The sequence below is a fragment of the Chrysemys picta genome, chromosome 5, assembly GCF_011386835.1.
Source record: "Chrysemys picta bellii isolate R12L10 chromosome 5, ASM1138683v2, whole genome shotgun sequence".
NCBI classification, from domain to species: domain Eukaryota; kingdom Metazoa; phylum Chordata; order Testudines; family Emydidae; genus Chrysemys; species Chrysemys picta.
In genome coordinates, this window is record NC_088795.1 from 53346070 (window position 1) to 53372172 (window position 26103).

A 26103-nucleotide genomic window follows, 5' to 3' on the forward strand; every position below is an offset into this window, starting at 1 on the left:
TAGTTCAGTCCTCCATTGCCAAAAAGATAGAGGCTGTGATACAGGGCAATGAAAGCCAGGGCCGACGAGAGGGGGGGAAATCAGTACAAATTACCGGGGCCCGGCGGTCCGGAAGGGGGCCCAGGGCCTGGCTTCCCCCCCCCCCACCTCGTCAGCCCTTTTTAGCATGTCCGCCCTTGGTAGGGGGCCTGAAAAAAAATTTTCACCGGGGCCCGAACCCGCTCTCGGCAGCCCTGATGAAAGCAGATGGGGTATGATCCACAAAGATATGCAGGTTTAGGCCTAAGTCCTGTTTTTAGGCAACGCTGTGATCCAGAGAACTGCTGGCCAGCTGCCACCTAAATTCATTCAGCGCCTAAGTTTTTGTCTCTGGGCATATGCACTGCAGCCTCATGCTAGGCATCTGGGTGCCTATCTCCCACCTAAGCATGTGCACTGCTACCTCACAATAGGCATCCGGAGACCTATCTCTCACCTAAACCCCAAACTGGGGAAGATAGGCATTCAGACACCTATGCTGCTAGTCATATGCGGGGGCCTGATCCAATAGGTGTGCTCAGAGGCAATCTACTAGATGGGGCCCCTCAGATAAGTTCAGGGGACAAGGAGGCACTCCCTTATAACCTTTAGCCTAGTGGACAGGGTACTTACCCAGGATGTGGGAGATATAGGGTTGCCAACTCTGACTGAAGCTATTCCAGGAGATTTCCCCCAGTCCCCCGCAACATGACGTAATGTTGTTTTCTTAAACTATCCTATAAAATCTCCCGGATTGTTTTCTATAGTCACCAGAAGATCAATGCCGATTCCAGGAGACTCCAAGCCAATCCTGGAGGGTTGGCAACCCTAGGGAGAGTCCCAGTTCAAGCCCCCCTCTTCCTGAGAGGGTGAAGGGATTTGAACAGGCATCAGCCACCTCCCAGATGAATGCCCTAACTACTAAAATATTGAATATGCTGATGTGAATCTCCCCCCATCTCTCCTATTAGTTGTTTCACTTTAATTGAATAATGAAATATTAATTGGGACAGTGAACAAGTTAGAATTACTCTCTAACCTGGTGGTTTGGGCACTTGCCTCAGAGGGGGCAAATTCCCTTCTCTCCCTTTGGAACGGGGGGACTTGAACCAGGGGGTCTCCCACATCCTGAGTGAGTACCCTATCCACTAGGCTACAGGTTATAAGGGAGGTCCCCTGTCCACCTCCCCATTTAATTTCAGACCATATATGCAACTTAGGCAGCTGAACACCGATCTTCCCCCAGTTCATGGATCACTAGCACAGACAGGCACCTCCCTGCAGCCCAGACTTAGGTGCCTATCTCCATGAGAGGGCAAGGCTTAGCATCTCCCATTGGCTAGTTTAGGCAGCTTCCCGCCTGCTTTGCTGGGTTTGTGGATCCCGTTCCAGGCACCTATCCTCTCCATTCGTTGTATAGAAGTCTAGGCACCTAACTTAGTCTCTGTGGATTGCAGAGTTGTTCCTGTGATAGGTTAGGTACCGCAATGCTGAGCATCGCAACATGATGATGGGGAATACCCTCCTACTCTTAAGGAAAACATTGAAAAATTACATTTTATGGGGAAAGTATGACATTCTGCACGTTCCAGATGTTCAAAAAACCAAGTCCAGTTATTTTTAAAGTCATATGCTAAAACTTCCCTTTTACTCTGTGCATTCTGGGGTTGTATGGAAAATACTAAACAGACAACAAAGGCCAGGTCTGCTACCACCAGTTTAGGAGCATCAGTGTAAATGCGAAGGAGGACCAAATTGTAGACAGAAGGTACTCATAGTTGGACCCATTTTTATCACCATGTCAATTAAACCTGGTGAGACACTCCTATGCCCATGTCAATATACATTTTATGTGATGCAGTAAAGTGACTATAAAAGGGGACAATCTTAAAGGGAAACTATATCTAGTTTGTTCAGCCCAAGAGTTTAAAAGTTCAGAAGGTAAAAAGCACTTGTCACTATTAATAAAATGTATGATATTTTTAAGCTTTCAATTACAATTGGCTGTTCTGAGGCTATTGATGTTGGTGGCTGATGTGATGTCATCTCTGATATGAGCAGTCTAAGGTCCCTGAGCGAATGATCATAAACCATTTCCAAAAATAGTTTAACGTTAGCAAAATAGAATGAAAAACTGGTATATCTAATATTAAAATATTAAACATTTTGTGTTATTAGTTCTTTGATTTTTAAGCAGTTATTAAAACAGGTGAAACTCTACAGTCTCTTGCTAATCTCACAAATAGCATCCATCAAGAAGGATGCAACCAACACTAAGTTTAGAAATACATGTATTCATGGTGAAAAATAATTATTATCCTACAGACTTTTATGTCACTCTCAAAAGAAAATGAGAGCCATAGTAAGTGTTCAATGATACATTTTTAGTTATTTAGATGTTTGTACCTGAATATCTCTGAGTGCTTTAACTAAAAAGAATATTCTAATGGAAACATACCCGAACACTGAAACAAACCCCAGGTATAAAAAACAACACAAGTGCCATCATCATCTTTAAAGAACTGTACATACACAGACACACAACCAAACAGAAAATGAAATGAAAACAATCATTAATCCTGAACCAAAATAATGGCCATGGGCGCCTCACTATTCACCAGAGTGTATCTGACAGGCCCAGTGTAACACAGGGAGTTAGTGACGGAGCCACAAGGATCCATTTTTTCTTTCAGGACCAATGTTTAGAGAAGTGTAATGGCCCTGATAGTATTTGTGGTGGTTCACCAAAAATGGGCCTAGATCATAAAATATCAGACATCAAAATAATTTGATACTCATCTTGTGTCTCTCCCACCATGTCAATTAGGACAAGATTTCAGCAGCTGACATCTTATGACCTGTCAAAGAAGTAAACTATAACATCTTCAATAACTTTTAAAGATCCTCCTATAATCCCAGTGTCTATGTAAAAGAATGGAAAGGCATGTGCACACTCTGTAAACTGAAACATAGTAAAATGTAGGGTTTTACTTGACTAGGACAAAAGGTGTGTTGTCAGCTGACACGTTGTAACTAATGTGTTCTGGGGCCTTGTCTGTACTAAGGTAAAGGTTAAATTTAGATCAGGCTTAGCATAACACAAGGTAGCTAAGTGCAACCTAAATTTGACCAATTTTCCAAGCACAGATAAAAAGTAACACCTTTAGCTCAATTTTAGTATGTTCAATTGTGGCCTCAGCACGAGCTCAAACACTCTTCTTAGTCTAGACAAAGCCTAAAACTCTCATGCATACAATACTTTTAACATGCGCTAGCTGATCAAGTTGAAGCCTAGGGTTCATCAGGACCAGCTAACACGTTAAAATACAACTTGCCTTGTCTACACTAGGATTTATAAACATGTGAGTTAAAATATGTTAGCTAATACATTTTAAAGACACCTCTTCTATCATAGTGTGGACAGGCCACAAGCGACTGGGAGACTTGAGGCACTGCCCAGCATCACTCTAAACAGCCATCCTGTCCAGCTATTATGAGAAAACCTGATGTGCTGACTAGCTACAACAGGAGATCCTGTCCAGTCCTCCTGCCCCAAACAGTGATGATCACACAGGGGCGTCAAGTGTAAGGAGGCATGAGATGGAGAAGAAAAACTGGGAGGGGTGGGATAACCCTGGTTCTGACAGAGGAGCCGCTAGAGAAAGAAATTAAAATCCACCCTTGAGAAACAGCAAAATGAGTTCTACTTCAATAGTACAATCACTCTTTCCCTGTTGCAAATTAAATGAAGGAGCACTGCTGACCCTGAGCCTGATTCTGGTCTCATACCAGTTTTACCAGTGTAATTTCACTGACTTCAGTAGAGTTAGGGCTTGTATACACTTGAAACGCTACAGTGGCACAGCTGCACCACTATACTGCTTCAGTGTAGACACTACTTATGCCGATGAGAGGGGTTCCCCTATTACTGTAGTTAATCCATCTCCCCAAGAGGCAGTGGCTAGGTTGATGGAAGAATTCTACCATTGACCGAGCACTGTCTGCACTGGAGGTTAGGTTGGCTTAACTATGTGGATTTTGCACAACCGTGATTGACATATCTGGGTTGACCTGACTTTTTAGTGTAGACCAGACCTTACTTCTGAATTAAGTGAGAGCAAATACGGCTCATTATGTCTAGCATTGACTTAATCTTGAAGTTCCTAGTTAGTCATCACTGCGTAAGGCCTGAGAAAAGACTGCAGCATTTGACTTTCTGTGGAAAATGTCTGCTCTTCATTTTCATGTGTGATGGTAGAGAAATGGACAATTCCTGTAGTGTAAATTGCATATAGCTGGTACCCTGAAGCAAGTTTAATAAATTATATTACAACATGAAGGGGAAAAAAATCAAGATTCAAAGAGGAGGTGTGTGTGGACATGCCCACACACAAATGTTTAATGTAACAAATATATGTTTAAAAAACAAACTTGCCTACAAGAATTGAAAGCAATGTTTAACAGTTATCCACTCTACTAACACTGATATCTACAGAAACATCACAAAGATAAACAAGGAAGTCCTGATTTTCAAATACCAATTCAACAAGGGGAAAAGTCCTCTTGGAAAAATTCTCCTCTTTAGTGATGGAATATTTCCAAAATAGGCAGAGACCCCCTTCAACAATTAACCTGCTTCTTATGTTTTTGTGCCTACCATTTTTCTCCTATGCTATGTCAGCTGAAACAGTGAGCCTCCCATACCCCAGGTGTAAGAGTGACAAGATTTTTAACTTCTTTTAGCAATGCACTCTCTGAGGTGCAAAACAGTGAAATGTGAAAAACCGAATTGGAAGATATTGTATTTATAAGTCATGTTTTCACTAGCTCTAAACTAACTCTGGACTGGCATAGTCTGTCTTGGCAGGGAAATAAAAAAAGAGGATCTAATGGGTCATTTGACTTCTGTCACTAACGTCTATGATCTGAATAACATTTTGTGTTATGTTTAATTCTAGCTCTGCATCTTCTTTGATTCTTAGATGTCAGTCTTTGGGATAGGAACTTGTCAATATGATAATAATGAATCAGTAATGTTAGATATATACAGCTTATATAAAAAAGGTCTTGAAGGACTTTAAAACTAGGACAAAGTTAAACCTCAACACACTTAAACCCCAGTGTAAAGTTAAGATTGTAATAAATGAGTATAAGAAAGTCAATGTGATAGTTATGGGAGTGGCATTTCAATGGACAACAAATTATAAACCCATCCTGCAAGAACAGCAGTACAATAGGAATAGATATAGAGGTGGTTTAACTTGGTAGAGATTTCAAGATGGTTTGTAACAATGAACAAAGGTCACTAAGTAACATGGATGAAGAGCCAGAAGAATCTTGCAGTCAATGCAGTGGGAAATGGGAAGGCAGATTAGCTCACAAAGAACCAAAAAAACTGGAATAATGTGTTGATGTTTCCTGGAACCAGTCTGAAGATGAGCAGCAGAGTTTTGGATGGGTTGCCATTTGCCACTGTATTGTCTTTGAAAAGCTAACTAGTACAGCATTCAAATAATCCAGCTCAGAGGCAAACAACTTTGGCCTTATCCAGGTTGAATTGGGAAAAAGAAAAAGTACTTTCATCCATTTACAAATAATTTAAAATTTTGTGGGGGTCCAGATTTTTCATTATCTATTTAATGCCTATATACGGTGTCTGAATTTCACATCTATATACTGCTCTACCCAAATTAAGGACATTTAAAAAACAAAGTTGTCAGTAAGACTTATGAGACTTCGTAGCCAAAATTCATCAAGTGAAAACTGTATACCTCTGCTCCCTCCCAGTTACCATAACTATTTTCTACTCCTCGTGTTTCAGGGCGTAAGATAACTTTTAGCTACAGCAGGGGTAGGCAACCTATGGCACGCGTGCCAAAGGCGGCATGCAAGCTGATTTTCAGTGGCACTCATACTGCCCAGGTCCCGGCCACCGGTCCAGGGGGCTCTGCATTTTAATTTAATTTTAAATGAAGCTTCTTAAACATTTTAAAAACCTTATTCACTTTACATACAACAATAGTTTAGTTATATAGTATAGATTTATAGAAAGAGACCTTCTAAAAATGTTAAAATGTATTACTGGCATGCAAAACCATAAATTAGAGTGAATAAATGAAGACTCAGCACACCACTTCTGAAAGGTTGCCGACCACTGAGCTACAGTATTTGGGAGTAAGAGATTTGCCCTGGAACACATTTATTCCTGACCCCTTTTGCGCACCTCCTCAAAAGCACCTCCGCTATTGCTGACAGGATACTAATCTAGATTAGACCACTGATCTAATCCAGTATGGTCACTTCTATAGTTCTCTGTTCCTTGTTACTATTTAAAAATAGCCACTCAATGATAGCTGCTCTTCAGTGGACACAAAATCTCTGAACAGTGGAAATTGCATAACTCCTCCCTTGAGTTTAGGAATAGGGTGTTTTGGTGTAAATTGTGGGCCTGAAGATGAGAAGCATCTTAAATGTTTGATGATTCTTATTCCCCTCAGAAGAATAAAATCAGGGTGCATGTCTTTAAATGGCAACAATCCTTTTAAAACCTTGATATTTGCTACCAAGCTAGCTGAAGGGCAGATCAGCAGTATGTGTCAGCACCACCTGGTGGGAGGGTTTCATGGGTCCCAGGCTACCTCCCAACAGTATTAAACCAACACAATCTCTCTTTCTCCCTTCCCCCAATGTCTGTGAACTTGAAAAGAAAGAAGATGAGGGAAACACGCTGAAAGATACTAGTTCTCCTTGGACTGTCTCCTTCACTTGATAAGAGAGAGAGAGATTTTTTTAAGTGACCAGCAGAACAAAAAAACAATAATAGCAACAAGACAGAAGTAATGTTCCCTCTTGCATTTGTTTATTACTTGATCCTAGTTATTCATTTCTCTAATGACTGCATCACTTTCAAAATCTGCAGCCTAATCTGAGGGCTGAACTGAATAATGGCTGTGTAAAGACAGTGCTACACTGTAAAATATTAGGTGAGGCGCGAGATTATATCAGTGTTTCTGCTGTAAACTCCTATTTTTAAAAGATTTAAAACTTACTCCCTTACTCTCATTTGGAACATAACACATTTCAAGAAAAAAACAAAACAGTTTACCTATTTTCACATGTCAAAAACAAACCCTAAACAACTTTGTGTAGCTTTTGTAACTAAAAATATGACAAGATATATGAAACAAACTTGGCAAGTGATTATTTGATAATAGGTATTAATTATTTTCTGCACAACTAAAACACAAATACACACACATCTCTAAAGAAAGATTTTAAAGTTTGAAAAGTAGCTTTGAAAGGAACAATTTATCAGATAGAAAATCTAACTCTTTAATGTGCATATTACACATACTACAGACCACAGCATATTTTCAGTCTTTGGGCAAAACTCACCAGTAATAGTCTGTGAGTGAAACAAAGCAGAATTTGTCCCTACTCTTTGCCGTAACAATTCTTTACAAATGTTTAACTTGATGAGAATAGGTCTATTTTTAGCAAATATGTTCATTTTTATTTTAAAAAGATAAATCTGAAGGCTATTGCACACAAAAACATTTAAATTATATGCTTTAACAGAAAAACACAGCTTTATCTTAACAATGGATTTAATGGCTAACTCCATCATTACATTAAACAACTATTTCTTTTTAAGTTTTTCAACATGAAGCAAGTTGTTATGAGTGTGGGCTGCAACAGAGTTGCTTGGGTTTTGTCACTTAGTGTCACGACTTTCACAATTATCAAAACACCCTTTTTTATTTCTGTCCTATATATTCCATGCAAAACCAAGTAAGCATAAATGAAGACCCAAGGGTTTGGTGCTTTCGTGTCGTTTTGGGAAGGGAGTCGCTACAATCTAGGTGCCTAAGAACCCCGTCAAGAGAAGTCAAGACACTAATTTTGATCACGTTTGCACAACCAACTACATTATAGTTTTCTGGAGTCAGGAACCCCCAGAAAGACTCCTGCCCTCTAAGGTTAAAACCCCTTCCACGGCCTGTCGACCAGCAAAATGGAGAGTGTGTTTTGCGAAAGACAAACCAAACCCCAGGATCTAGGGAGACTCTTTTACTAGAAACAACATAAACTCCACAGCTGAGCAGAGGGGAAATCGAATTAGCTGAGCCTGAATGCTGTGGCAAGGAGGAGACCCGGAGGAAAGGGGGGAGGGTTCACAGAGACGTGGTTGTGTCTTTCTGGTGGTATCAGGAAAGCTACACTGAGTCCGTGAGGCTTTTCAGCTTCCTGTTTGCAAAGCAAGAGCCTCTCCCTCTCCCAGTGTGTCGCTCTCCGGATCTTCCCGGCTGGCCCCTGTACGTGCTCCCCCGGGGGGGGGGGGGGACTGACCCATGCGGCCCTGGGACTCTCTCTGCCGTGGGGCGACAGTGGATGCGTGTGTCTGTCTCCCAGGCTCACCCCCCGCACGCGAGCCAGGCCCGCAGGGCTGCCTGGGGAGCGCTTCCCTCGGACACGCGGCGGCGGGGGGGGCTCTTTGGTCATGCCGGATGGGGGGAGGGTTAATTCCTCCACCTCCTAGTTTTCCGGCAGCTTATCCAGCGGGCCATGGGGCGGACAAAGCGTCTCGGTCGCTGGGAGGGAGGGAGGGAGCGGGCTGGGCAGCGGGAAGGGGCTACCCGCGGGGTGGCACGGGCTGGCGGGGTGGCTGGCTTGGTACAGCCCAAGATAAACAAATTGTTCCTCTTCACGTGTGGGGCGCCGGGGAGCGCGGCGGCCCCGCCCTGCCCCCGCTTTGTCACTGCCACAGCCGCCCGCAGGGAGGGCAGCGGCGGCCCCTCGCTGCGCCGCCCGCCGGAGCCTCCCAGGGCAGGGGCGGGACGTGCGCGGCTTGTAAACCGCACAGCGTGATCGCGGCTCCCTCCGCCGGTCTCCCTGCAGCTCCGGAGAGAGGCGACAGCCGGCCAGCGCCATGCGAGGAGCAGCCGCCCGCTGCCTCATGTCTAACGCGGGCGCGTCTCCCAGCACGCGCGGGCTGCGCCCGGCAGAGCAGATTCACGCTCAGCTGCTCATTAAAAGTGCTGATTGTCACCCGCCGGCCGGGGCACACGGGGGGACTCGTAGGAAACCCCCTGCTCTCGGTCAGCCTGAGACCAGGTCCCAGGCTCCCCAGCACCCCTGTTATCACTCCTCACCAGGGCAGGCTGGGAGTGGGAAACTCCACTTCCTGCTTGTAGTTACACTCCTGGCAGCTCAGCGCCCGCCCCCTTCGCTGTTCGCTAAGCCTCTTAAACACAAGGAAACTTTAGCAAGATATTCAGCTGAGTGGCGGCTGCTGCTGAAGGGACCTGGGCTCCTGCACCCTGTCTGGCAGCTGGGGCGAGAAACCTGCCAACTTTTCTTCCTGCTGTCACTCCAGCCTGGGAAAGCCCTCTCTTACCTTCCCCTTCTGCTGGATTTAAACAGGCAGCCAGCACACACACACACACACTTTTTCGCTCCCATTTCAAAGCTGATTCACAAAACTCTTAAGACTCCGTAAAACCCCAGGGGCTGCTCCATACTCTTTCCCTTTTCTTCTGGGCTAATTCTTCCTGCAGGGAACAGCTATGTCAATTCCCCCTTCCCGTAGTGGATCTAATAACCTGGGTGGGTTTTGGTGGGGTGGAGCAGTGTTATTTTAGAAATATTTTTCTTCTGAAAGCGAATCACGGTCTCAGCTATCATGGGAAAGTGTCCCCCCTACACATACACACTTATTTTTACAATCTTAAGAGTCTCAGCCAGCTCTTACCAGACCCTATATTTCTCCGACTTGCAATCTGCGAAGAACGCATGTCCTGCACCCCACTGAATATGAGTAAAGTTTACTCTCCCTTCTTTGCTTTAGCCAAGCCCCTCTCCATCCCCCCCAAAGTCATAGCTCCCGTTCAGCCAAGTCAATAACTCCAAGCGGACAGCGACAGCCCCATCCCCGTCCCTTACCATGATCAGAGTGTGGTTCCTCTGCTCGGCCGTGGCAGACTCGGCATCTTGCTGCTGTTTGCTCTGATGCTGCTGTTTGCTACTCCCGCCGCCGGTGCCCGATTTCTTGGCCCTTTGCTCCAGGGTCCTCTGGTAGAGACTCACCGTGTCTCTGCGTTCCAGCTCCAGCTGCTCCGCCTGGGCTTGCTGGTACCTGCTCTCGCAGTTGATATGGTGCCTCCTGCAGCCCTCGATGCGCTGCCTTAGCCTCTCCACCACGGTGCTGTGCTTGGGAATGCCGCCGCCGCCGCCGCTATTAGTATTATTGTTACTGGGAGCAGCAGCAGGAGGACCGTGGGGAGTGTTATTAACCCCGATACCGGCACCACCAGCCCCGCTGAGGCCGCTGTTCAGGTTATTGTTGATGCAAATACTGCTGCCATTCGCGGCGGCAGCGGGGGCTGCAAAATCCCCCATCCTCTTCCCCGGGCACACTATTTTGGAAGAACTTTTTATCCTCCCCTTCACTCACACACACACACACGCAGCCCCCTCTGGGGTCCTGAGGTGATACTTTTTAGTGAACCATGGGGGGAAACACCAACAAGTAGAAGGGAAAGAGCGATCCCAGGTGAATGTTTTTCTCTTCCCCCAGCCGATCCTCTGCGAAAATCTCCAGTATTTATATAAAAGAGCAAAAGAAAAAAAGTGCTAAAAGGTTATCATCACCAGATACACAACCGTAAAAAGAATCACAACAAAGTGAGCAGCAGCATTTCGGGTTGCAAACTCCAAGAGAGCTCAGATCAGTTCCTGCCCTCCCTTTTCTTTTTTATAATCCATTATTTCAAAATAAATTCCAGGAGTTTTCCGGAGATTTTGCCAAAGACTTTTCTCCCCATGTATAAATATAGAGAAACACACGCACCCTTCCACATGCATGCACACACAAACACATGCACACATCCAGCAAAGGCATACGCTGGTCACACACGCACTCACACTCCCCAGCATCAAAAGACAAGCAAAGCTGCTTTCTTATTGTATTTTCCTTCCAGAAAAAAGTTTTGGTGTTTATGCCGCACCGTGTTCTGAGTACTTTGGCTGCTCAGTTGCATTTCAAGAGGAACCTAAATAGCAAATCCTCAGGGTGGGGGAAGTAAACACATGAACAATCCGGGCGATCTGAAAAAGTGGATCGCTGAAGTCTTTGCAATCGCCGAGCTGATACAGCCTAATGCTTTGCTTTGCTTGCTGCTGCTCCTGCTGCCACCATCACAATGATCAAGTGCTCTCCTCCTCCACCTCCTCCTCCTCCATGCCAGCGGAGTGATATCAGGACAAGAGCTCTCAGTAAACACAGCAGCAGCTCCTCCAGGCCGTGAGGCAGACCCGGGGACAAGGTGCAAAACCCGGCGCGGACTCAAACCCAGCAGGAGCGGACATGGCAATCCCCCATCTAATTCCCCCCACATTTAGTACTTATTACCTTGCACTAGACTAGAAACCACGGCTGGCAGAAACAAGAAAGATAGGGGAGGGGAGGGGGATTGCACGGCCCTCAATCAACTTCTGACCTCTGTGTGAGAATGTGCCTTTGTGCTTGATTCCCTTATTCAGTGCGACCTACTGTCTCAAGCAAGCCCAAGTTGTTATACATGTATGCATTATATTGCAAGAACTTGTGCATGGCCACGCAGAAACACTGGAGCTTCACAGCCGTTGTCTATCATCCCCATCCATGTAGAAAGGAAAAGGTAAATAAGCGACTGCTTTTAAAACGATCCAAGCAACAAAGTCCTCTTTTCACATACACCCCTTCTACTTCCCCCCCTTTAACAAACAGGCAGGGGGAATGGACACTTAATGAAACTCTGTCCCCTCCCTGGAAGATATGCAAGATAACCTGCACTGAGCTAATGGGGGATACAAATGAAGGCAACTAGAAGAAAATTATTTATTCTTAAAGCCCAGGTATATTTGCCCCAGAAATATTCAAGATTAAATACACAGGCTATTAGGTTAGAATGATAACACATGGTAATAAAATGTTGTGGACCTTAAAGCCTATTGACAGCAGAAGTAATTAACAGCAAATAACTCAAGCAGAAAGATTGCAGATTTCATGGACTAGAACTGGAGGAAATACACAACTCTGCACAGTCTGTAGTGGACAAACACAATACAAAACAAGTAGTAAACATTTCAAAAATTGTTTGTGATTTATGTTCCTCTCATGTTCAAATTGCTGAACAATGAATGCAATTAAAACAAGGAATGCTGACCCTCCAATAAAGAGATCTGAACTTTCTATTTTAAAACAAGGAAAGAAACATGACACCTTGAGCAGAAACATTTTTCCAAGTGAACAGTGGGTGCCTCCATATTCAGCACTGATGATTAACAGATCAAAAATAACATCCCAGGAACCTGGTTTTAAACCATTTCACAGACACAATAGTATTAAATGAAATATTTTAGCTAAATATCCTATTTTATGATTAGCTAGCAGCACAAGCCATGCTTTAAATGGAACCATAACACTAATTAATGTCCTTCTGATTCCATATTTTTCAAAACCAATACAGAATAATTTATTTAGGGTAAAAAAATGCTCACATTTTCTAAAATGTAGCTGGAATTAAAGAAAATTTGGATTTCATGTATTAGTCATGAGATCTGATTTAAACCATCTTCATTTCTGGCCTTTCTGCAGATTAGCATAGGATACTATTTCTAACCCAGTATCAGGAGAAGTTTTCTTTCTTTCTTTCTTTCTTCATTAAGCACTTCTGCAATATGAAATTTGCCTTTTGAATACTTACTGTTCTCTGTAATTGCAACATATTATTAAGATGGTATAAGATTATTTCATGGCAGACAAATAAAATACAAAATTACTGCAGTAATTATTCCCTTCTTGCAGAGTATATAGGGCTATAGGGTAAATGAGCATAGTTTTTTCCCCATATTAAAACTTCAGCTCCGGAAATAACTTGAGAATCAGGCTGAAACTATTTACTACTCTCCATGATCAGTAGTTACTGCTCTAGAACATGTAATCGGTTGTATCTCTTTGCTCTGAAGAGACCAAGGAGTCAGGTGAGAAGTTGAATTCCCTTCCCATTTACAAACAGCACTTCCTCTATCCATTTGGAAATGTTGTATAACAGTAGAGAGGAAGCTGTATTATGGAGGTCTTTATTAGTATTTCTCTCCCATTAGCCTCACGGGAACACAATATACTTGCAAGCATATATATATATATATGCTTGCAAGTATATTGTGTTCCCGTGAGGCTAATGGGAGAGAAATACTAATAAAGACCTCCATATCTATATATATACACACACACGATGCCATAAGTGTGGATTGTGTCTTACAACAATATTAAAAAGATAGAAAAGAATTGAAGAAAAGTTTCTGAAAAATACATTTGTGAAGAAGTTAAGAAGTTTTGTAGTAAAATGGCAGCCTACCGGCCAAGGACCAGGAAAGGAGAGGGCCCTGTTTAGCTTCTGAATAGTGCTTCAGGAACTTCTCTGTAGCATCCCCTACAGCTGACAGGCCTGCTTATTGAAAGAGCTACTGAAAAGGGGCCTGATCCAAAGGTCATTGAAGTTAATTAAAAAAACTCCCCCCATTGACTTCAGTAGGCCTTAGATTAGGCCAAGAAGAATGCTGGTAACACACTGACTACCACAAAGCTAAATCGTTTTCTGGCCTAAACTGCTGCTATTTACTTCCAAAGGGTATATAGTTCATTCAAAAAAAAAAAAAAATAGAGATGAATGGAAACTGGGAGGGAGGGTGGGGAATTATCGATGTTATACAAATTTAAAATAATAAAAAACAGAAAAAGAAAAATTATATATTGCTTTGCCTTTGCTGCAGCAGGCCAAATTCAGAACTGGTCTAAACAACTGCAACTTCATTGACTTGAATGGGTCCAGACTGGATGAGGCCCATTATGTATAATGTGTAACACACCTTCTTAATAATACAGTAGTTCTCCATCTTTAAGTAATTTAAAGGTGAGAAATTTTATTTGACTTGGTGAATTATTGTTTTATTTAATTTCAGTGCTTATGTACTACGGTGCTACATAAAACTGAGACAGATACATAATGAAAAAAGAAAAACAATTTGCTTGTTTTTTTATTTACTAATTGATCCTATAATAAGCTTCACAAAGTCAGATCCCTGCACCTAGGCAGAGCTCCAAATTTTGGGTAGGTCTATACTTACCTCCGGGACAGTCGGTAAGCAATCGATCTTCTGGGATCGATTTATCGCGTCTTGTCTAGACGCGATAAATCAATCCCGGAAGTGCTCGCCGTCGACGCCGGTACTCCTGCTCCGCGAGAGGAGTACGCGGAGTCAATGGGGGAGCCTGCCTGCCGTGTCTGGACCCGCGGTAAGTTCGAACTAAGGTACTTTGACTTCAGCTACGTTATTCACATAGCTGAAGTTGCGTATCTTAGTTCGAAGTGGGAGGTTAGTGTGGACCAGGCCTAAGTCACTGAAGCCCCATGGAGGCAGCACTCATTGCTGGAGTGGGGCCCTAAGGTGAGTGTTTCTTATAGATCACCTTTTTTGGTGTACTTTGTAGAGGATTTCTTCTTTCTTCTTTAAATAGCCACTTTAAAACTATGCAGAACATTAATATACATCTGTTGGTAGTGAACACATTCTTTTTAAAGTCTATATTGAACTGTTATAGAATTAGACTCTAGCATATTTGCTGTTAGGAAGTTTTTGAATTTTTCAGCTCTTGTATCTTGGTCCTGATAGGCTGCATAGCCTGAAGGCTGATCAGTTGAGTAGCATCATTTGGGATCTAGTTTATGCTAACTGCCTTTCAGTGTTAAAAGTTTTACAGGTATATCAATCATTAGTTTAGTACAAAACAGCTGAATATAATCAAAATAGTGGATGATCCAAAGAGATTTTTTTTATTTGGGAGAGGTTAAACTAGAGCTGAGTAAATGTATATCACTAAATTTCCTCACTCATTTCAGCACTAACAGTTGATGTGCTTATATTTTTCTGCATTATACCTATTTATAAGAAAATAAAGCATTATCCTCATATTTTAATATAGTCAGTTGAATCTAAGTTCCATCAGAAAATAATTGAAAACTGCTACCTAAATACTGTCCTATTTTATAACTGTGGTAATTCAGTGGCCAGATTTCAAAAACAAACTATTTTCAGCTGGTGTTTTTGTTAGGGATTAGATTTCAGTATTTATTTCTTGTGTAATTTTTAATAAAAGGATATTTATAAAGATGAACACTAACTTCTATAAAAACTCAGGACAAAGTCCTGAAGTTTTTAAACTAAATTTTTACACAAGGCAAAACTGCTGGTAAGCTAATGCATATGAGTGAATAAATACTGAAAAAGAGCTTCAGGATTTGGCCCTGACAGCACAAAACCTGAGAGGTCTTAGAGTGCTGCTCTAGTACTAACTGCTGTCATTAAAACAGATGTTCTCCATAACCTTGACCAAACAACTCCATTCTCTAATCAGAAAGGAGCACAGACTTGTTTATGGATTTATGATAGATGTGTGTGCCAGAACTAAGTCTATGACTGTGGACTTACTTTGTATGTAGTAATTTAGCTTGTGTGGTTTTAAAATCTGCTTTATACACTTTCATGCAAACATTATCATCTTTAGAAAGCCTTCTTAATAACTGGATAGTTCAAAGAAATATATATCACAATTATAAGCAATATGATGAATTTGCTGATGTCAGCAGTTGAACACTAATGCCTTCTGATATCAACTGACAGGACACTAATTACTAGTTATGGGAGACAATTGCCTGTTAAAGGAGCTATTCAGTGAGTTACAATTTTGAAAAATTATAAAGTACATGCCTGATTTGCAAAAAGATATATGATATGAAAATACCACCTAAGTTCTCAAGATGATTATCATGACAGAGATCTGTCTAATTAGGAAGAATCTATTTTAATGCTGAAATATGAAAGAACCCAGCTGGGAGAGGAATTTAGAGGAAGACACAAAAACATCACTGCTAGGCTGACAGCAAGTACAGCCTAAGCTTGTTCCAATGGCAGTTTCTGAAAAAATAATTCATCTCAGCATTTAATCAATAATGGCTTTAGAACAATTACATCCTTACAGATAATCTATCTAGTCATATTAGTAGGAGGAGCTTCATAAATAACATGAAAAATGTGTTGTGCAAACACATTGAAACAACTCTTTTGCCTGCTGAGCAGTCTGCCCAGTAGTTAGACAACATTAAACATACCATCATGCAGATAACATGTGTACTCAAGAGACGACAGTTTAGTGCTTGGTGCTCCCAATCGGGTTGGGACCTGCAATTGTTATGGCTGCAAGTTTCAACCCAGAGCAGGCTGCCGATTAACCTTCAGTATGGTTGCTTGGATAGAAACCTTTCTGAAGGATTCTGCAGTAATTAAATGGCTTACGTCTAAATCGATGGATGACATAGTAAGGGCTCCTCTGCTGGAAGGCTAAAGTGGTATCAACAACTCAATGCAATCACTGAATATAACTCCAAAAACCTGTTAACAGAGACATTTGGGAAATGTGAAAAAAAGCTTTACTACACACAGAGAAATGTTCTGTAAAGATTCCTCCAAAAACATCATTTGGCTTCTGCTCTGTTTAACTGAACAGATCAGAGTTATCTCAGTTATTGCTGAAAACTATTTTACTGTATGTTCCTTAAATACAGCTCTAGCAAAAAGGAACAATAATATCCACTGGAGTGCAGGGGAAATGCCACCATAAAGTTGGGGATGGATAAAAAAAAATACTTCAGAAAAGTATTTGTGAAACACAACTACAGTTTAGCAACATGGCTGAAATTCACAAGACAGCTGGGCTAGAAATGAGTTCTGGCTTCCAGAACATCAAAAGCTGTAGGAGTTCTGGAAGTGATGAACTAAGTATGGTGCAAAAGAAATTGCTCTAAAGCGTTTATGGAAAAAGGCTGAAGTAGCTGAAAAGGAGAACAAGAAAGTGAAAAAACGGGCAACGGAAACCGGAGGTAGTTAGATTAACTATCATAAAATTAAAAGCTTTAGCATGATAATCTAGAATCTAGCAATTCTTATAATTTGATGTAAATAGTAATGCTTTTAGGCAATTATTGGCATGTCTGTCTACCCATTAAGACTCATACTAGAGCAGTGAAAGCAATGCCAGGTCCTGAAGGTCCATATTGTCTCTACTGTACATAACTGAGGCCCTGATCTGGTTTATCCCTGCACCTTCAGAGAACCCACTGATTGACTTCGGTAGGGCTTGGCATAGGCACATGGGTCTGCCGGTATGCATCTCTTTGCAGAATTGGAGCCTAAGCGTTTTCTGAGTTTTTCCATTTCTTTAGCTCAACATTACTACCTAATGTCCCAATTCAATAGAGGTTCTGCAATGGGACTACTCACATGCTTCAAGTTAGGCATGTACTTAAGTACTTCGCTGAATCGAGTCCTAGAGGAATAAGGGGAAGGAATACAAAACAGAATAGAGCTAGTGGCTCTATTCTGACTAGAGAGAGGCCACAACTGGAACTTCAAATCCAATCTCCAAATGTTTTTTTTGTGCAGGTCTCAGATTAAAATCCTCAGATTTAAATCCATCCCTATGTTGTTTGTTTCAAGGAAAGGTCCAAAACTAAAGGGAGTCTATTATCTAGATTTGTTCCTATATGGTCCAAAGGAGAAGTCTCATAAGAACAGCAGATCTCATGAGATATTCAACTCAAGAAAGGAGACATTCAGCAAGATCAGGTGCTCTTAAAACGTTTCCACCACCTGGCTCTCCATGGCAGGGACAGTGTCTTCAGATCTGTTTGTACAGTGCCTAGCACCACAGGACCCTAATCTTGGGTGGGACCTCTGAAAGCTAATATAAATATTACATAGTCATAAATATGTACGTGAAATCTGGCAAGACTACTTGTGTTGTGGCTCCTTACATTTGGTTAACAAAATTAAAAGATTGTTCAGATTTATTACTGTACTCAAGGCAAAAGTCCACGAGAGTAACTCAGACACATTAGAAAAAGCCAAAATAAAACAGACATTTTAAAAGACGAGCTTTTATTTGCAACATTAGAAGACCTGATAGTAGAGGGGAAAACAGCTATTTAAACAGTGTTGATGTGAAGCTTTAGAGAAGACTATTTTTCATTTTCTTCTCTTTTTGGGGATTAGAGCTAGAGCTGAAAATTCCATTTATTTTATGTAATAAAGAAAATTCTTTAAGTAATAAAGAAAATTCTATTTATTTCTTTATTACTTACTTATTTCATGTAGCAATAGAAGAGAAAACGATCTAAAGCCAGAAGTGAGGACAGCAATGACCAAAAAGGTTTCCTTGGATTTAAAAACAAAACTAAAAAACAACTACTATGATTCTTTACTGCATGAGAAACTGTTTCAGGCAGATTGGATAGTTTTTAAAAAAAATGTTTATTTATTTATTTAGAAAGTTTAATAGGTTTACAAATCCTTGCCAGGTTAATATCAGAAACAAAAAACAACAATTATTACAGCTATGAGCTTTTGTTTAAAGAGACATTATGCAGAAATAGAGATATCATTACAACACCCATAACATGTCATTTTTAGTGATTTTATTAAACTGAGTGAAATTTCTGATTATGCATATTTAACAGATGAGGCATGTCTATCAAATGTTAATATTCAAAAAATTGGTTACACGCTGGAGGTTGTTTTTTGTGTGTGTGTCGGTGAATGTACTTCATCTGAGTACTGAATAAATTGTAACCAAATATCTAGGTATCCATTTGTCCTCTGTCTATTTTGCTGGATATGTAATTGGTGCATTAATTTTTCCATAACAACCTCCCATATTATTTGAGCCGTTCCTCTGCATTTGGGACTATTTTTTTTTTCCAATGAGAGGCTAACAGTAGCCTACCAGATATTTGCAGATGAGAGATTAATTCTTAATTTCTTTTTGTATGACCATTTTTAAACCTAGATTTTATTAACACAAGAGTTGCAGCCACAAGACACCGAATGCCATTTTAGACAGTACTACATCACACATGGTCAGGGCCGGCTCTAGGCACCAGCAAAACAAGCTGGTGCTTGGGGCGGCACATTTTTAGGGGCGGTATGGCCGGCGCCAGAATGCCGCCCCTGCCGCCCTAGCTCACCTCCGCTGCTGCTGCTGCTGCCGCCGCTCGCGCACCACTGCTCACCCTCCCTCCTAGGTTTGAGAGCCTGGGGGGGGAGGGGGAGAGGCAGGGCTGGGGATTTGGGGAAGGGGCGGAGTTGAGGCGGGGCCAGGGGGGGAAGAAAAAAACGGGAGGGGGGCGGCCAAAATTGATTTTGCTTGGGCCCTGCACATGGTAGTTCTTCTAATCAGAGCAAACAAATAATTAGACCTTTTATAGCAAGACTTTTCATGTGCTGTTGGAGTGGGAATTTCTGAATGAGCTTCAGAAAGCAGTTCAGATAGTCAGATATCCATTAATAGTAACCACCAGTCTCTAAAAAGGTATAGCAAGTGACCAACTTCTCCTCACCTATGAAGTGTCAATAGTGCAGCACCAGAGGCCCAGGCCCAAAGCCTTATGGGAAAATGTATCAAGCTGAAATTTTGCTTTCAATCCCAATAGCCCAAATTCAAAAGCTACCTCTAACTCTATACCTAGCATAATATTAACACAAGGCCTCATAAATTATATAAACTGTAGGACTGCACAGGACATGGAGACAGGTACCATGGAAGCATAGAGGACAAAAACACAGTGGATTCCTGCTGGGGCCCAGGAAAGTGAACAGTACCATTCTGTGGTGTTCTGACTCCTTTACCCAAGTTGCACGGAAGCCCCTAGACAGGGTGTCTACAGGGATGTGGAGCAGTGAGATAAGGTGGGAGTGGACCTAGACTGGGCATTTTCTTCCCACTATCCCATCAAAGTTAAGTGGTGTTAATGCAGTGCTTCCCTACAACTCTGTTCTGAACCCCATCCTTCTGGTGAGATTCTGGCTCTGAGGCCACCAGCTTGGGGAGATGCCCCTGAAAGGGCTAACAGAAAGCCAGGAGAGAAGAAAAAACAGTACACAGGCATCCATGTGGCCTAAGCCCCTGTCAAAATGCACTCTGAGCTCAGGGGATCTTCTGGTTTTGGGGGGCTCAACATTATGATTAGAAGGAACAATGATAGGGACACCCTACAAGGGACACTTCACAGGGTTTCCAGTATCTTACAGCAGATATTCCCACACAAGAGCTGATCTGGCCTTGAGTTTGGAGGCCCTAGTTCTCCTCAATACGTCTTCCCTATATTTTAGCCCATTGCTCCTCAGGTCTCCTGGATAAAACCTTCTGCCCATTTCAGTTTACTTAGACTCTTGTTTAAACAACAACAGACATCAGACTTTAAACAATTCCAGCCTGTCTGGTGAATAAAAAAGCCAGGAGGGAAAATTAACTTAATTTCCCTTTGTGGCAACTGATGCTAGCTGTCAGCCGTTTACAATAGGTTTAGAGTGAGAATGTGACCATTTTGAAATTTCCAAGCCAGAATATTGACAACCTATTCAAAGCTACGTTCCATCCTTCATATAAAGGACTGATAATTGTGCTGTGACTCTTGCCATAGGCAATCAAATTTAGTTTTGAAATCGGACTTTTTTTATTTTTAAATTATAGGGAAACGGAAGTAAAGACCATTTTCCACAGCAGCAATTCGTTGGAAGATATATATGCTCATTCTTACAGAAAGGTAAGTGGTATATTTGCTGACTGAGAATATCACTGTTTTGTTGAAACTGCTATAGATAAAATCAATAAATATTACACACAAAAAAGCTACATTAAAAGAACTTTATGAAGGTTGCAAAGTCAAACACTCAAGAGTTAGGAAATGCCAGAATTAAGTTTGTCTGCACAACCTTAATTTGGCCCCCTTGTGTGTATGCATTATAATTAGAGCTGAGTAAATAACTGATTTTTCAAGTTGCTGGCAGTTCTGAAATATCAGAAAAAAAAATCTGTTTGTGTCAAACTAAATCAGAAAATTCAAAAAGATTTCAGCAAATCAAAAATATCTGTTTCAGGTTAAACGTTGTTCAATGTTTCATTCAACCCAAAGCATTTTGTTTCTGGGAATTTTTAAAGGGCCAAATTCAGAGGAGAAAGAGGTGGTGCCCCCACTCCCTCATAACTTTTAACCCTCTGGTTAGGGCACTCAGTCAATATGTGAGAGACCCACGTTCAATTCCCCTCTCTAACTGATGTGGATGAGGATTTCAACTTGGGCTCCCCCCAGCTCAGTGCCCAAACCACCAGACTACTGGCTATTCTTTGGGAGTGGGGGTGGTTCTCTCAGTCTCTCCTGTTGAAGTTGTTCCACTCTGTATAAACAATTAAATATTCACTGGAACAGAGACTTGCACATGGGGTTATGGAGTCATTCTCTCTTTTGCTCTGGTCCAATGACTAATCAAGTATTTTATACAAAGTGGAATAGTTTAACAAGAGAGATTGAGAGAGCCAGCCTAGAACAATCCATAGCTCAGTGGCTAGGACACTCATGTGGGGAGGAGGGAGACCCGAGTTCAAAATCCTTCTCCACATCACATAACAGGGGGAACTCAACTTGGGTCTCCCACATCCACTGGGTTAAAATGTATAGAGAGGGCAACCACCACCACTTTAACCTTCCTTGCTAATCTAGCCTGATTTTGTTGTTGTTGTCGGCAGTAACTATTAAGCAAATTTGTGTCCCATTCGCTAACAGTTTCAGGTCAAATCAAATGGCATTTTTTTCAGAGAATAAACTATTTGTCTGAAAAATGTTGCCTAAGTCTAATTATGATACATTTTCTAATTACATGATAACATACTGGTTTTTCCGCAAGACCCCTGTCTCGTTCAGTTCACAGAATGGATGATGCTCACTTAATGAGCAGCTATTTGATATTTTGTTTTCTCCTCATTGTTCAATGTGTGGTCTCATGCTGCACACTATTTAAACCCTGCTCCAAATGCTGAATTATTATTTTTTTTCATGGGCTTCTTTGTGGCAGCCATCACTACTGTATCTGAGCACTTCACAAACATTAATGAATTTATTTTCACAGCATCTCTGTGAGGTGAGGGATATTATTAACCCCATTTTACAGATGTGGGAATTGAAGCAGAGAGAGATTAAGGTAAAAAGTTTCCACTATGAGACATCTAGGACCTGATTTTTCAGAATACTTGGCATTATATAGCTTTCGTGAAATGGACAGTGTTCAAAGAACAGCTTCCATTGACTTCAGCTGCAGTTGTGAGTGGTCAGCACTTTTGCAAATTATACCCCATGGTCTCTAGTCAGGAACCCAGAAAATAAGGAATACATAATTAGTGACCACCTGTGAAAAATTTGGTTTAAATTACTTGACTAGATAAAAAGCAACAGAGGGTCCTGTGGCACCTTTAAGACTAACAGATGTATTGGAGCATAAGCTTTCGTGGGTGAATGCCCACTTCATCAGACGCAAGACTAGATAGGTACTTTGTGGCAGAGGCAGGTATAGGATCCAATTCTCCAAGGCAGCATTCAACTCCCTAAATCATGAGACCATCCATTCTCTTCCTGCAGTCCCCTGCCCCAGTCACTACACACCTTCCAACTTCTGCAACACGTAAAACGGGGGTCTTACAGACAACAGCCTCCTTCACAACACAGCCCTGATTCATCCCCAGAGCAGGGCCATTCTGTGCAGTGAATAAAGCAGGGGTCCTATGGAGAAAATAGCATGTGGTCATGTAGTTAAAGACTGTATATGCACAAGGGGAACACATTAATGTTGCAAAGGTAATTTTAATTAAGCATTTCCTAACTGTTGACTGCTTGAACTTACAACTTTTATGTTCTTTGATTGTATTTTCAGAGTAGCAGCCGTGTTAGTCTGTATTCGCAAAAAGAACAGGAGTACTTGTGGCACCTTAGAGACTAACAAATTTATTAGAGCATAAGCTTTCGTGGACTACAGCCCACTTCTTCGGATGCATATGATTGTATTGTGTCCGGGTGTGTCGTTTTGTAGATTTTTAAAAAACCAAACAGCAAAAACAGAAATTCCATCTTGTGGTATCATATTGACATCCATATGGATCAGCAGCAGGGCTGGAACTTTTAGCTGCATTGCACAGGCCTCTGCCACTTGGGCTAACCATGTAAATGAGAGCAGTAGCAGACATTCTCCCCCCCCACAAAAAAATCTTCTTGTCCCCAGTCTCCTTGCCCAGCCATCCCAGTTCTCCCATCCCGGCTTCTCATCCGATCTGTCTCCTCTAATAGCCTCCAGTTGCCCCCAGGCCCACGTTCCTCCTCCTCAATGGCTCCCAGTTCCAGTCTCCCTCAATCTCAGTGTCTCCTCCCTACCCACTTCCTTGTCCTGATCTCTTTGCCCAGTCAGTCCCATTTCTTCCCCCACATTCTAGCTCCTCAGCATATCTGTCTTCTGTCCCCTCAGCTCATTCCACCCATGCCACTTATTCCCAGTCTCCTCATCAGCACTTCATCTGATCTCGGTCTCCCATCAGCTTCCACTCAAAGAAAGATCTTAACCTGGGCAAAATGTCGTCTTATTCCCAGCTTCATTCTCAGAAACTATTGAACCATTTTACCTGAAATTTTCCACAAACATTCAGCCTCAAATAGACACCCAGCATGGAAACTTTCAGCCCAAACAGTTAAAGTTTGGCAATATTATAAGCAACTGGAACAAGATATTATTATGGGAAGTGTTGGGCAACCATAATAATATACCATGCTACCAGCCCCACCTATAAGATATTTAAAGAGAGGTATTAAGTCCCTTTTTGCATTAATCTCTTTATAAAAAAAAAAAAAAAAAAAAAAAAAGGACTCACCTTTGATAGGCATACCTTTCAGATAGCTTTCACTGCAGTGGTGTCGAAGTATTGCTATGTTTGGAAAGTGCTACTAAGGGAAAGATTCCCTGCAGATAGAAAAGAACCACAAGAGAAAGACATCAAAATAAGATTTGGGGGAGGGGGAAATCACTGAAAGGACAGAGATGATCACTTTCCAATGCTGGGTCAGATTAACCAAAATGTGATAAACTAATTAACCCCTGGCCACATACAAACCAGAGCCTGCTCTCATACTCCTTCCTCAGGTACTGCCGCTACCACAGGACATTCAGCAGACGTACAGGACTCCTACCATCTTACCTCAATTTTGCAGTACTTAATGCTTTAAAACAATAGCTTATTATTTAGGGGTTTTGAAAACTATAAATACATTGTCCATTTTTTTCCTGTTTGAAAACAAACCAAACCACACCTGGCCTGATTCTGATCTCACTAGTGCAGCTCCATTTACCTTACTCCTGACTTGCTCTGGTGTACATCCATGAGATCAGAATCAGGCCCAGCTGTTTTTAGAACAATAGTATTTAGCACGTATGTATAGATCTCAAAGCTCTTTACAAAGGCAAACAAGCATTATTATCCCTCTTTACAGGGGAAACTGAACTACAGAGCAGTTAAGGAGCAAGTTATTGGCAAAGCTGATATCAGAACCCAGTCTGGTACCCACATTGGCACCTCTTTTATTCACATTCACGTTTTGGGTGTTATTTTCAGTCAAATAATTATTACTTTTAATCAAATAAATGTTGATGAGTGAAGTAAATAGATCATTATTTTCCACCTACCTCTTTCATATATGTATAACTAATATTTATGTTGTGCTGGGGGAGGGTTCTTATGGGTTGTAACAATGTAACATAGAATGTTTCTATGGGACTAGATATTTTCGGCTAATTTGTTTAGTTTCTACAGCTTGGTTTTGTATTTCATAGCTCAGTAGGGCACCCTAATTGAATAAGGCAATACAAACATGAGGCCATATGTTCCCATGGCTTGCATGGCACATATCCTGGAGAAATGTAGCAGTATAGACTGAAAAATACCAGCAGCACCATCTTTGCTTAAATATGCGACCTATCAATAGTAACAATAATTCTCCATAACATGGAAAACAAGATAGCTAAATAGCTTCAACTTTTCTGTAGTGTCATAACATGGGTATGTGGGTAGTTTGTTCAAAAGCAGGTATCTTATTTCAGCTTTTTCATCGTATTTGATGCACAGTCATTCCCTCATTTTCTCTATGCTTTCCGTCTCTCTTTTTCCACCTCTACATTATGCCATTTGTTCTGTATTTAGTGACACTCTGCCTTACTTTTGCACATTTCACTTTGGTGAATCGCTCTGCTAGTATGATACGTCTGCGTGTGGAGATACAGAAATCTAATTATTTGTCTTTTTTCCCCCCTACAGAGGCTTGCATATGCGTATTTGTATTTTAGAAACTAGCTTGTTTCTCAAACACGGTTTGGTTTTGGGTGGGGTTATCTGTGTCACTGGTCAGACTAATGCTGTTGTGATCTATGAGCGATGTGGAGTGCACTAGGTTTTCATTTGGGTTTGGTATTTTATCCTCGAGCACTTTGCTGTTTTGGTTGAAATGGCACCAAAAGTGGGTGTTCTTGTCTGTAAATTGGTTGAGTGGGTGGCATTATCATAGTTCTGCTTTGTAGCCATTGATGCTGAACCCAGATTTTGTTTGCAGGACTGTAGTTATAGAGTTTCCCTTAACTAGGTTTATGTCCCAATTGGCATAATTATCTGTTAAACTTGGGCCCCAAACTTCACTCCCATAGAGTAGAATGCATTGAAATTTTTCTGCTAATTGTTTAAGCTGTGGTGTTAGCAGTGAGTTGCACTTATTCGTGCTTTCAGTATTATGGTATAGTAGACAGACATAACTTTTTATAGTAATGCTTTTGTACTTAGTCTGAAACTCCCTGATGTATTTCCTAGGGAGCCTGGGTATCTATAAATTAGGCTGTGTTCATCTTGACTGTTTAGGTCCATGTTATGTTGCTCCTTTAGCCATACCCACTGACAGATACAACCAAAATTTCCCTCTGTATACGAAGGCATACTAGGCCTTAACTCCTGCACTAAGTGTTTGTCACAACTTTCAGCTGATACTGGGGCTTAAGTACCTTTTAGCATAGAAGGGCATCATATGATCCATGAAAAGGTGTTAGTCTGTCACTAGTTAGCACAGGTATATAAAG

The 26103-nt window shown here is 41.6% G+C and overlaps 1 protein-coding gene across 5 annotated transcripts in view; it reads right to left on the reverse strand.

The window, feature by feature from the left end:
* MAML3 (mastermind like transcriptional coactivator 3) overlaps nucleotides 1-11378 on the reverse strand; it is a 356339-nt gene extending 344961 nt beyond the window's left edge. The window contains exon 1 of one of the 5 annotated variants that reach the window (XM_065597717.1): nucleotides 9961-11378. In XM_065597717.1, coding sequence (XP_065453789.1) covers nucleotides 9961-10416 — 456 coding nt within the window. In that variant the 5' untranslated portion in view covers nucleotides 10417-11378. The remainder of the gene's footprint in view (nucleotides 1-9960) is intronic. The other 4 variants (XM_065597716.1, XM_005284332.4, XM_005284331.4 and 1 more) reach the window with 4 other exon arrangements.
* Nucleotides 11379-26103: the final 14725 nt, after the last annotated feature.